Raw genomic sequence first — 14,098 nt, 5'->3', positions numbered from 1 at the left:
CATCTCTCATCGGCTTTGCTTGTGTTGAGCTTCTTGACATTTTTTTCCTTAGTTTGTCCCCATTTCTAACTCCCTATGTTCCAAAACTCAGTTTCTCCCCCAGCAATGCCCTTGGTCTCATGGCCAGCCTTTGCATAAGAAATGGAAACTGGTACTATCGCTTTCACCTTTGGCTCACATGCCTTCAATTACCAAATGAAAATAGGTTGGATCAATGTGCAAATGAAGCCACAATCATCCCCACAAGATGAGAGTGAGTCGGTAGCAATCCTCCTTCACAAGAAAGCTCTCAAGTGAACAGAGGGTCTCCTGACCTCAGGGCATCCCCATACTTCCCACCTACACATAAGATACAAACCAATTTTATAGTAAAAGATTATTGGAGAAAATATTCAAGTACTTTTTATCATGCCTATACTGAAAGTGACTAGGAAGTGGTTTTATGTGGGAAAACATTTTAATCTGTAAAAACGTTGCATTTTATCCTGGAATCTAGTAGAAAAATCTTAAGTTTCGATACGCTAAAAAAATCATTAACTGAGAAAACGAATAATCTGATGATTGAATAATCTGAAACAGTTAATAGGGTAAGAAAGAAAGTGTGCTATAAACTACCTTCTAGTGTTAAGCTAATCTGTAATAGGGGTCCTTTGGATGCAAGATAAAATATTGATACATCTGGAGAAAAAGATATAGGTCTTATAGATATGATCATTTTATAAGTAAAATATAACGAAGTACTGAGAACCCTAGTATCCATGGGTGTTTATATCAACCAGTTCGATACCTTTCATTATATACAAAACTACAACAACAGAAGTGGTTGCATCCCTCTCATTTCCAAAGTGCTTCTCCAATGCGGTACAAGGCAAATTGCAATGTGTCCGTCTTCCACTGAGCACATTTCTGTAGAGTGAATCCAGGCCAAACTAAACATAATTAAAGTAGTACCTTAAAGTTGGAATGGATGTTAAAAGCTTCTACACATGACCCAAATGATTCATACCTGCCAAAAAAGTCATCTAATGTTTGATTTCCAATCTCTGGTGATGAGGGTCACTATACCTTACCCTAAAACCCCTTCCATTTTTTATACAGTTGTGAAAATATTAATATAAATCTACTTTTTTACTCATTTAACTACTCATTCAGCTGTTTATCACTTCAACAAATATTTATTGAGAACCTATTATGAAACCACCAGGCACTACACAATGTACTATTACAATCTTTGTGGAGGACTTAGACATTTATGAAGAGCTTTCCACAAACATCAAGCCATTTAATCCTCACAAAAACCCTGTAAATAGACTCTGATTATTAATTTGTTATTTACACTAGAGATGAGAAAATAAACGTTCAGAATTTAAGTCACATCACCAGTGAAAGAACTGAGAATCAAACTCGTAATTCTAGATAGTACTCTTTCAAATGTATAAACTAACACAAAACTAATTCATCACCCCTTCACATAACAACGCTGATATACCTAAAGATATCACAGATTCCTGTTATGTTTTCTCTTCTCTCTAGTAAACACCTCCAGATCCTCCAACGTTTCATCATACAATTTGGAGTTAAGACCCTGGACATACCCAGAACCGAGCATGATAGCCCAGATGAGACAGGACCTGACCAGAAAAGGGAAAAAACTATTGCCCCCTTTGAGACACATTTTAAATATTGTAGTCTATAATCAGATCAGTTTTGGGTAACCAGGGAATACTGTTGATTTATATTGAATTTGCAGCTAATATGTACTATCAGAAACTCATATCTTCCCACTCCTTTTTCTGCCCCCTCTTAATTTTGTCTGTTATATAGTGGAATTTTGAGACCTAATCACAAGACTTTAAAGTATGTCAAACACCTACACTTAGCACAGTTACTGAGGCAGCAACCTCCACAGAGTGGAGGTCAAAAACACAAGGACTATTAGATAAAGTTGTTTAGCTTTTAATTTTATTTCATTTTTATAGGTATGTTTTATTTATTTGTGTTTTTTTCTATTTACTGGGCATACACTTCCAGATTCAAGTATTAATACTACCACTAAATAATAGCAATTCAAACCTATGCAAATACTTCACATAAATTGTTTAATTTAATCTCATTAGGACCCTGTAAAGCAATTGATGATGAAGAAACTTGGGGTCCAAGAAATTAAATAAGTTTGCCCAAAAGTCACCAAGAACATGCTGGAGCTGGGATTCCAGCCCAGATATATCTGACTTTGACCCAGCAGGCTGTCTCTCTGCCATGACCACCTTTTTGTTCTGAATAACTGAAAGCGTCATTTTTTGTTTGTCTTTCTCAGGACTGTGTAACTGCCAAAATGCTTTTCACATGGTAAACTACAAAATAGTGGGTTGTTTTTTCTTTTCTATTAGGAGTTTTCATTATTCTGACTTTTAGCCTACTACTAGGCTATTATTATAGGTCCATTTTTTTTTAACACATTCCTGATTATGGGACCTTTTACTACCTCTTACATTTGTCACTAATCAAACTCATCCTTTTTCCCTAAAACTGTTCATTGAATTTTATTCCTTACCTCATTAAGATACCATCAATGTCTCAAATGAGAAACTTCATAGTCATTACTAATTCTGCTTGCCTTCTAACCCCAACACAGAATTTTTCATCAAGACTATAGCTCTTACTTCCCAAACATCTCTTAAATCCTTGATGCAGGCCCCAATAGTATTTTTCATATCATATTGCACTGGACCCTAATTGATCCACCTGCTTCTAGTCTCCCTGGCTGCATTCCACCCCACGCAATGCACCAGATTTATCTTCCTAACCACATAGCTAAGTATTTTTCAACTTTTTATAAGCTGACCCCAATCTATATTTCCTGCTGTGTATATCTCTACTCTCTGTCCCCCCATGCCCACATCTATGCTATGTGACCCACCCCTACCAAATAGCCCATGTTCTTTCACAACCTTGCTTTTATGGATGCCATTTCCTCTGTCTGGAATGAGTTTCTTGTCCTGGCAAAGACCCAGCTCCTATCACCTCCAATACACCTCCACATTCCTTCAGATAGAACTCACTGTTCTGACATTTTTGCTAACAGAACTTTTTGTACATAATTCTTATATAAACATTCATGCTTTGTTGCAATCATGTTTTCATTAACTGCCTCTCCTACATGAATATGAGTTCCTCATAAACAACCATCTCGATATTTTTGCTTATCACCTTAGTACAGTGCCAAATATTGTACATAGTAGATGTTTAATAAATATTTGCATGAAAGAATGAAATGAATCCTTTGAGATCTGAGCTGACTAGAAATTTTCCTGTAATACATATTGGTCTGTTTAGTTACCTCCACATTTCTTCCTAATTGGCATTATTTGTTTTTGTACTGTTAGAATTTCAACTTTGAAATCTCCTGTACTTCTCAGGCTGTCTTCTCTTTTACGGTTTCAAAGTCATCTTTGTTCTGAACTTTTGACTCCACAGTTAAGTCATGACTGACAGACTTTTGTGCATAAGAATTTAAAAATCCTCAGAAACTAGTCGATAACAATTTCCTAACTCTTTGATGAGGATTATGATTGACAACCATATGATAGGTGAGAATCTGCCCTTTTACTAAGAACTTCAGTTCCCCTCAATCATCTGGAATCCCCCAATTCTCTACAAACTCATTTGGTCTGATATCCACATCTCAGTAATGCCAAATCAGCATCGGCGCACAGATAGACAAGAAAATGTTATTTGCCCATTTTGCAAATGGGAAAATTAGACCCAGAATGACCAAGGAGACTATCTGATATAGTTAAGCAAGTAGACCCTATACTAAAAAGAAGGTCTAATAAGGCCTCTGCTCCAAAAACGGGCTCATTTCCTTCCTTACGTGCTTACATAGTTCTTTGTGTTTTATTTCCCTAAGGGCTTTACAGAAATTTCTATCATTTGCAATCTGTTCTTCTTAGTTATATGAATCTATTTTCTCTTCAACCATAATTTTTCTTTCCTTGACTTAAAAAAAGAAAATAAAGAACCAGCTTTACTAAAAACATGTTGCAGCTCTCCTACACTTCACTAAGTACAGAAGCTAAAATTGACTTACTTTACTGCATGTTCTGTCATTCATCTAATGGTATAATCTAAGAGAATAACCTCTGGTTTGAAAATTGTAAGGGTGCATCTTAAGACTGGACAAAGTTAAATCTGATGTGAATACAAGTCATGGAATTTTTTGGCTTGGTGTGTCCTTGGAAATTATCCGGGCTAACCCTTTCTCACTAAAGGCTGGTGAAAACTGAAGCTCCGAAAGGCCAAGTGACTTTTCTGGTGTCACAGATCAAGATTATAAGCCAGGCCAAGAGCAGAACTCAACACTCCTGACTCCTTTCCCAGTGCCCTTTCTACTTTTGGCTGTTTCAAGTATGGAGACCACAGCTTGTTATTACCTTGCCTAAACTCAAAGCTAAACAATGGTAATAGAATGATGGGATATGAAAGTGATTAATCTTTAAGAGAAAAGAAAGCCTTCTGATATGCTTCATACCAGTCATCACTTTCAGTATGGAAAAACACATTGGTTTCTGAACACACTGATGTCTTCAGCTCTATTACCAGAGAGTAGGATTGTTGAGAGTCTACCATATCCTAGTTATTGGGAATAGGGAACACCATGGACCTAGCTGCCTGCCTTATGGAGCAAGCCCAGAGGGGAAGACAGATATTATATAAATCATTATAAACAATTAAGTAAAAACTTACAATATGCAAAGAGATGAATCGGCTGCTGTGGGAATATGTTACTGAGAGCCCCAACCTGGTCTGGGTTATCAAGAAGTATGTCCCTGAGGCACTGATGTTGAACCTGAAATCCAGAGGATATGTAAGGGTTCCCATGGGAGTATTCCATCAGAGGGCATAGAATTAGGAAGATCAAGGGTGCAGAGAATGCTGCACGGTTGTGTTTAGAAAACTGAGAGATGTACCACAGGGCTAAGGCAAATGTAGTGACAGGAGACAGAATTAGAGACAGAAGTGTAACTAGATCACCCAGAGCTGTGTAGATCATGTTAAGGGCTTGGGAATCCATTTAAGCATTTTAAACAGGGGAAAATGTGACCAGATACACATTTTAAAAAGATCATTCCAGTATTATTAGGAGAATGGGTTAAAAAGGAAAGCATGTAGACAGACTAGGCAGGAGGTGAACACCTAGGCCAGGTGAGACATGTACATAGTCTGTACTCTAGACCTCCCAGTTTAATTCAGCAGTACTCTCTATTCCAATGACATAGCTTGTGTTTCTTCTTTGTCTCAGTTAGTCAACACTGCTCTTAATAAACACAATCTTTAAAAAAGATAGCAGCCACCTAATGGATATTTTAAAACAATTATTTTTCTGTATCATTGAAGGAAGCTTTTTTTGTTGCATTAGGGTTGTAATTGTAACTGTATTTGGACTAACTGCAAACATTATCACTGTAAAGAGCTTTGATTTAAACCATACATTTTCAGTGCAAATAACATGAGTGAGTAATCAACTCTATCAAAGTAACAGTAAAGTGCCATCCATCGTGTTTATTTTGATTGTGTTCTGTGTTAATTTTTTACTTATGGTTTTGGTGTAAGTTGGATAGTATAAACGGATGGAATACAGAGAATAATGCATTGACTTCATGACAGGATCCAAAAATATTCTGTCAAATCATTTTGATGATTGCTGCAATAATCAGATATCATAAATAATATGTACTTTTGGAAAAATTTACCTGAAGTAATTTTAGGTTTTTAAAAAGAATTGTTTACACATAAATAAATTATCTTATTTTCTTAAGGAAACCAATGGACAGTTTTCATCACCTTGTGTGATATAAGACCTAACTATAACATATAAATGAGTGCTACCATTTATTACTCTTTTTGACAATCTGAATTATCTTTTGGATATTACTCTGAATGATAAATCAAGTGATTTAAAAATAGAGCTCAAAATTGGAAAATTGAACTTGTGCTTTTATCTTAAGTAGACGATATGTTAATATACCTTGAAGAGTAAGTGCTCTAGCTTTGAGCTAACTTTACAACAACAGGTTCTTCAGTGAGTGATTTTAGACTAATACAATATGCAGGTCTCGGGAATCAGGGTTAAGTATGAATTGTTTTTCATCATGAAAGCTCAACTCAGCATATATGTAAACTGTTTTACTCTGACAAATAGTATAATACATTCAACCAACTGTCACTGAATAATGATAAGTTTTCTTTGGAGAAAGACAAATAATTTATTTCTAAGAACTACTGTTTTGTATACCATTATTTTATCTTATTTTATTTCAACTTTTGATTTAAAAGAGAAATGGCTCTTGCTAAGACAATGTGGAATATTCATTTTTCTCCCAAGTTGGCCAGGGGTATACCAGTGCTAGAATCTCTGGTTTTGAGGGGAGTAGATTTTGTTTCATTATTCTTTTAGAAAATTGAATAATTTTTCACCATTTATTCCTTTTCGAAATCCCTGGTTTTATTGACCAGTAAAGACAGCAGGTGATGATAATCCCCAGTCCCCTCCCCAATATACAGGACTGAGTGGTAAAGCAAATTCCTGCATGTCTGCTTCACGTTCCTAAAACAAAGGACCCTGAAATTAAAACAAAAAGGGGGCTTTTATATTTAATTGTATCTGTCTCTGCCAGTTCTGTTCCAACATGGACCTGGATGTGCCGTTTACTTTTAAATTCCTCACCATTTTCCTAAGTACACAAAACCTGGGGAAACAACAACGAATCTTGTTGTATCTGTTTATTTCTTCTAGGTTGGACGAATTGAAGACTTTCTATACCAATTAGAGGACAGTTTCTTAAAAAATAAAAAAAAGAGAATTGCTCGAAGGCAAAAAACAAAAATGAAGCAGCTTCAAACTGTGCAGCAAAGCTAGTCACTGGGGAGCAGGCGACACCACCGAGACGTTCCAGAGAAAGGGCCAATGGCATCCCGCCAGCCTAACTGTGACAGCCCAGTAACAAAGGCCTAGGCCAAAAGAATGAGGTGGTGCTCCTCTTGGCAAAGACGGTCTACACTTCGTTAATCTCAACTGGCAGCAATAAATGTTCTCAGCAAGTTTGACCTGACTCTTGCTCAAATTCGTCTTAGTTAAATAGCTTATAAAACAACCATTACTGCCTCTTTCACCTGTCTTGCTCTTTCAACGTTGACTGAAGTATACCAGGTCTATCCAAGTCCACTTACAGTATATGTGCATATTCATGTGTATTCATTAAGGATTAGTCACATACCATATACAGATATGGATAATATAAATGTAGATTTTTTAAATTATAAAATGGATAATATACTTCCTCAATCCTTATAGAGATAGCTCTATGTGGTATGGCTGATATCATCAGTTATTTCACTAACATCTGTATTCTTTCCTCTGGATCCTTCATACCCCCTCCCCTTAAATGACTCAACACAAATGCATATATTTGACAAGATAATGAGTCAAGAGCCATTACTCAAGACCTCAGTTAACAACAACAAGGAGGTTTGAAGACAGAGTAAGAAGATGGGACCCATATACAGAGTAAAATAAACAAGAAAATGTAAATTTTAAAAATAATGGAAAAAATAAGATCTCAGAGTACATTAATAACATGAAAAGGAAAAAAGGGAATAAAATATTTAGTGCTGAATTTTTCATTATACAGTGAGATTGTAAAGGAATCAATAATTTAGCCTTACGTATATGTGAGATTTGTGTAGTCATAATTATGCAAGATATAAATATTTTGAAACTTTGAAATAAATTACAACCTTGCTTTCCCCGTGGACCATTTGCTTAATTCCTACCTTTATCAAACAGTTTCCTCTTTTACCCCACTCCACCCAGAGATCATCATCATTGCCATCATGTTCCCTCAGGTTAGTTATTAATATAAGGGTAGTCAGTTAAAGACAGGGGCATTTAAGAAACTCCTTTTTGTTTCTAGACTCACACCAGCAAGGCATCTCAGTTCTGTTCTCATAAGTACTGGAAAATAATTCCTTTCTATGGACACTTGAGTTTGTAACCAAATGTGGGAGTCTAAGACAAATGGCTCAGCCTCCCATACAGTCAGTTCTGCTGTTATCCCTTTTGACCACTGTCCAGGAACTTCCTATTAATAAATATATATATATTTATATCCTTATAACATTTTATATATATATCCTTATAACATCTCTAGGAAACAAAGCTTGTTGAGCTCTGAATTTAACTTCAGTGTTAAAATTTTATTTTATTTTTTTTTTTTTTTTTTTTTTTTGCGGTACACGGGCCTCTCACTGCTGTGGCCTCTCCCGCTGCGGAGCACAGGCCCCGGACGCGCAGGCCCAGCGACCATGGCTCACGGGCCCAGCCGCTCCGCGGCACGTGGGATCCTCCCAGACCGGGGCACGAACCCGCGTCCCCCGCACCGGCAGGCGGACCCTCAACCACTGCGCCACCAGGGAAGCCCCAATACTTTTTTTTTTTAATTGGTATGGAATCTTAGCACTGCCTGTTTTCTGAAAGCCCTGTTGATATTCAGTAGCTGTTCAACTGCTTTATCTTTGTTCTTCAAAAATTAGTGTTCTCTCATTCCACAGTGCTAAAAGATTACTTGAAAATAATATAGTTACAAGTTTTAGATTATGGTTTCACTGTTTGACCACTTCCCCCAAATCCAATACTAAATATCCATTGATTGTTTTTGGCTGGGGCTTGGGTAGGGAAAGGAAGGCAGTTCTGGTTGGTCTTAGGAAGGATGATATAAAATGGAAATCCAAAAAATTCAAAAGCAACTTTTTTTCAGAAAAAAATTAATCAACACTCATAGCTCTTCAACAAGGTATCAAATAATTAGAATTCTTAATAGGTATAAAGCAATGTCCATAGGAATGAATTTTGCTCATTGTTTCAACATTAGTGTCAAGAGCCTTGAATAGCAATAATGCAGATGAAGGATTTGTAAAGCAATATGATATTAGTTTAAAAAAATTAATACCAGAGAAAGCAAAGTTTACAAAGTACTTTCAGAATGCTTATTTTATATCAACTTCATAAGAATTTCTTCATGTATGCATTTTCTCCCTTTACAATTGAAGAAACCAACACCCAAAGAGGTTAATGCCTTGCTTGACTCTAAGACTTGCTCTGGGCTTCCCTGGTGGCGCGGTGGTTGAGAGTCCGCCTGCCGATGCAGGGGACACGGGTTCGTGCCCCGGTCCGGGAGGATCCCACATGCCGCAGAGCGGCTGGGCCCATGAGCCACGGCCGCTGAGCTTGCGCATCCGGAGCCTGTGCCCCGCAACGGGAGGGGCCACAACAGTGAGAGGCCCGCGTACCACCAAAAAAAAAAAAAAAAAAAAGAAAAGAAAAGACTTGTTCTGTCCCATACTTGCTATTTGAAATGTGGTCCATGAACCAGGAGCACCAGCATCACCAGGGAATTCATGAGGAATTCAGAATCTTAAACTCCTCCCCAAACCTACTACCTCAAAGTCTGTATTTTTAACAAACTCCCTAGGTAATTTATACATGCCCATTAAAGTTTGAGAATTGCTCTTTTACCATACTGGAAAATATTTTCCTGTCTGTTCAAAGTTAACATGACACAGGGCCTGATGATATGCTACTCTTAGGTTTTGGTCCAAAAATATTTCCTAATATGATCATTTCTGCAAAGGTTTATGCACCAAAAGAATGAAAAATTAAAAGTTCAGTAATTATAGAAAATGTGTTTTTCCTCTGCCATTTTATTCTAAGATAGATAGGATTTTACTCTGTAACATTTCAAAAACATGAAGCAAAACAAAAGAAAGACATACGGGCCGAAAAGAAGTGGTATACACTTGATGATCAGACCAATTTAAATATTATTAATTGTATAGCTAGTCCGTTTCCTCTGTCTTCCCCTATCATTTCTCCTATGTCCCTCCATCATTTACTGATGTATCTAGATGGGAAGCAGAGCTCTGCTGATCTCTAGAGCTAGGGGCAACTTATCTTTCAAAATACCTAAACAGATTCTTTCCAACTTGCCTACATCAGGGTGATCAATTCTGTCCATAAAATGTATGTGGGGAGACTGCCATTGGGTATTATTCTGTAAGAAACAGTTCAAGTTCAGGAGTCCCACCCCCAGAGGAGGAATCCCAAAGGAGGCCACCTATGATCACATGAAAATCCTGTGTGTTCTGATCCATGTCTTCCTTAATGTCAGGTACTTGATCATTCTCAGTCATTCCTTCATCATCCTTCAAGGCACTTTGGTATTGTTTGTATGTGTAGGGGTTCAGAATATGTCATCCTAAAATATGCTACATTGGCATACTTATTATTTTGAATTAAAGGTATTTGAGAAACTGCCAATGCAAGAAGAACATTCTGAACTTCCTTTGTCCCCCGAAAGCAGGAAATAAATCTCCCATATGAAAGGTACCCTCTCTGTAAAAGGAGGTAAAAGACATCCTTACCGCCAGAGACAGGGAAATCAGGGCCATAAAAGGCTGATTATCTCTCTCTCTCTCTCTCTCCCTCTCTCTGTCATCAAGTAAAACACATTCCATAAAAAACCAAATTGTTTCTTTCAGTAGAATTACCTTATCATGAATACACTATGTTAATCCCCCATTTGCAGGTCTACATTTGTTCTCTGCATCAAATCAGACAAGTGAGCACAGCTACTTATAAACTGCTGGGGCAAGTGGCTATGGACAGCACACACCACATTGTCCCTGTCTTCCTCCTCCCTGCCAGCCTTTCTGGAGCATTGCTTTAATGATCACAACAGCATTCAGCAGGGGCAGGGTTCTTGAAGAAGTTAAAGTAAGTAACAAATGCTGTTTGTTACTTGCTAGCAAGGTACAACCTCAGAACTGGTAATTCATACTTTTTTGTATCTTCAAGGATAGCCAATCTTTCTGAGAACAGATGTTGCAATTTTTGAAAAGAGCCAAATTTTACTCAGAACCCAAATCGGTAACTAGAGTAGATAGTCAACTGAGTAATGTTACTCTGTGTCCAAGACTGTGTGCCTCTCTGAAGTAATGGCAGGCACAAAGGCAACTGCACTGAAATAAGAAGAGCTTTCCAAGTGACTTCTCTGAAGAGAACCAGGTGTACCTTGGTATCTACATGCTATTGATAGTATGTTTGTTTCTATTTGCTTCTGATGGAACAGAAAACTGGATAAATTTTAAAACCTCTCTAGAAAGCAATTTATCAGTGTGTATCATGAGTGCTAAAGATGTTTATAGCCTTTGCCCCAAAATTTCTACTTTTAGGAAACTATACTAGAGGAATAATCAAATACATGTTATAAAAGTTTATATTCATCACAGGGTTATTTTAAATAGAAAAATAAAATGAACTCAACCAAAATTTTCCAACATAGATAACAGACTAAATGATTAATGACAGTCTATCCAATGCTTAACCTAATCACAGGTAAAAATTTTATCATGTTAAAAAAAAGTAAGATATAAAACTATATAAGCACAATTATAACTAGGTTATAAAATATATGCATATAAAAGACTGGAAGGACATACAATAAGATTAAAAATGGTTATCTTTAGTGAAGACAGTTCTGGGTGATTTTATTATCTTTTCCCTAATACTATACAATAAATATATGTTCCTTGATAATAAGAAAAAAACCTTAAAATATTATTATTTAGTGTCACTCTGCAGAGAAAGATCAATTCATATCAGCTTTTCCTTGCCTGTTTACAGGAAAAAAATTATATATTCTGAAAACTTGCATCTCAGATAATTGCTGTTGCATAGACAGAGGCCAGTGGAAACATTTTATTTGCAGAATTCTTTGTGGCATAAAAATTTTTACGACTACCTCCACCAAACACCCATGGGATACACAGTCCAGAAGGTCACTGAAGTAACTATTACACAGAGCACCAATTATGCTGTTTTATCTGCCTTTAAAAGTAACAAAACTGGAACTTCCCTGGTGGCGCAGTGGTTAAGAATCCACCTGCCAATGCAGGGGACACAGATTTGATCCCTGGTCTGGGAAGATCCCACATGCAGCGGAACAACCGAGCCCGGGCGCCACAACTACCGAGCCTGCGCTCTAGAGCTTGCAAGCCACAACTACTGAGCCCGCGTGCTGCAACTACTGAAGCCCATGCGCCTAGAGCCCGTGCTCCGCCACAAGAGAAGCCACTGCAATAAGAAGTCCGGCACCGCAACAAAGAGTAGCCCCCGCTCGCCGCAACTAGAGAAAGCCTGTGTGCAGCAACGAAGACCCAACACAACCAAAAATAAATTAATTAATAAATTAATAACTGATACCACATGTGAGTTGTCCCTATCTCCCTTGCTTGTGTTCCTCATAACCTTCTCCTGATTGTTTTGTTTCGTTTTTTCCCTGTACTCACAGGATATCGCCCTATAAAATATGAGATGATCACAGACCAAAGTCCTTTAAAACAAAATGTATTGAAAGTTAAGAGACCACTGGCAGAGCAAAGCTTTGATTTATAGTGGCTTGATTCACTGAGATGGGGTGATGGAGTCCAAGTTCAGTCAGATATTTCACAAGTTGCCTGATCCACTCAGCAGTTCTCTGGGCTCTCGGGACATGGATACAAAGGACTATTGTGCAGCCTTGACAAGCTGCAGATTGTCAAGATGTAATAGAATGTAATGACACACCTGGGGCAGGCACCTATCTTTGACAAGTCATCAAAGGGAGGGAAAATCAGAAAACAGACCCAAAGAGCATATCAGAAGTTATAAATGTAAGCATATCCTGCTTGTGCCTCAATAAAAAGGAGCCAGAAACACTCAGACTGCATGAAATAGAGATTAAAATTACTCTCTACGTACATTATTTAATAAATGGTATGGGAACTTGAAAATTAAATACTGGATATGCTCTTTTGTTGTGATCCTTTATTGATCAAAGGCAATGTGTAGAACTAATATGCATTAATAGTCAAGACTTTAACTTTCTTCTTAAATAAGTGTTTGGGGAAGTAGAAAGGTAAATATTCATTGAGAAATGGGAAGACTAAATCCCTGATATTGATAACAAGCCAGTCTTTCTCTAAGCCTTGTTCAGTAGGTTGACAGATATGAATAGCTATGTCAGGCTATTCCCTAAAACCAGAAGGGGAAGTTGGTATAGTACAGCTGTTAAATGTAAAGCCCTAAGAAAAGTACCTCTCACAGGTACTGCGCTCAGTTCAAGTTAGCCGACGATGGTGGTAATCATGACATGGAAAGCAAAACGGGCTTTGATTTTGAAGAGCTGGGTTTCAGTCCTAGCTGTGTTGTAATGAGGGATAATAATTTTTTTCTTTTCCCTACCTAATGAGGTCTCAGTAAGGAGCAAGTTAGATAATGAAATATGAAATGATTTTTAAACACTGAAGCAATAATGCCTTTATTGACAACTCACAATAAGCTAGGCATTGCACTCTAGTCCTCACTACAATGCTGAGACAGAAAATGTTATTGTCTCCTTTTACAGATAAGTAACCTGAGGAGCAGGAGGTGAAGTACTTCCTTAGAGCTAGAAAGTATCAAAGCTCGAATTCAAACCCAGGCAGCTTTACTCCAGAGTTGGGACTTGACATTGTACTTGAAGGCTTGTGGCAACCTTGTGTCAAGCAAGTCTATCAGCGCCATTTTTCTAAAGCATTTGCTCACTTCATGTCTGTCACATTTCACTAATTCCTGAAATATTTCAAACTTTCTCATTATTGTGATATTTTTTATGGTGGTCTGTGATCGGTGAGTCATCTTTGATGTCACTATTGCAAAAAGATTATGACTCACTGAAGGCTCAGATGACGGTTAGCATTTTTTAGCAATAAAGTATTTTTTAATTAAGGTATGTGTATTTTGTTTAGATGTAATGCTATTGCACACTTAATAGACTACAGTATAGTATAAATATTACTTTTATATGCACTGGAAAACCAAAAAATTTGTGTGACTCACTTTACTGCAATATTCACTTTACTGCAGTGGTCTGGAATTGAACCCAAGATATCTATGAGGTATGTTTGTGTCACCTCTCTGTGATATTTCTGTTTTTGAGGCCTGGTGGGTCCCTGGTAACAT

At 37.3% G+C, this 14,098-nt stretch overlaps 1 protein-coding gene across 1 annotated transcript in view; it reads left to right on the top strand.

Moving 5' to 3' along the window:
* The window catches only part of SPATA16 (spermatogenesis associated 16), a 243,826-nt gene extending 236,907 nt beyond the window's left edge, over positions 1–6,919 (top strand). The window contains exon 10 of the mRNA XM_024124419.1: positions 6,797–6,919. Coding sequence (XP_023980187.1) covers positions 6,797–6,919 — 123 coding nt within the window. The remainder of the gene's footprint in view (positions 1–6,796) is intronic.
* The last annotated feature ends 7,179 nt before the right edge of the window (positions 6,920–14,098 follow it).

Source organism: Physeter macrocephalus, chromosome 1 (assembly GCF_002837175.3).
Source record: "Physeter macrocephalus isolate SW-GA chromosome 1, ASM283717v5, whole genome shotgun sequence".
Taxonomy (NCBI): domain Eukaryota; kingdom Metazoa; phylum Chordata; class Mammalia; order Artiodactyla; family Physeteridae; genus Physeter; species Physeter macrocephalus.
Note: the sequence above shows the minus strand (reverse complement) of the source record. Positions and strands in the feature narration are given on the sequence as shown.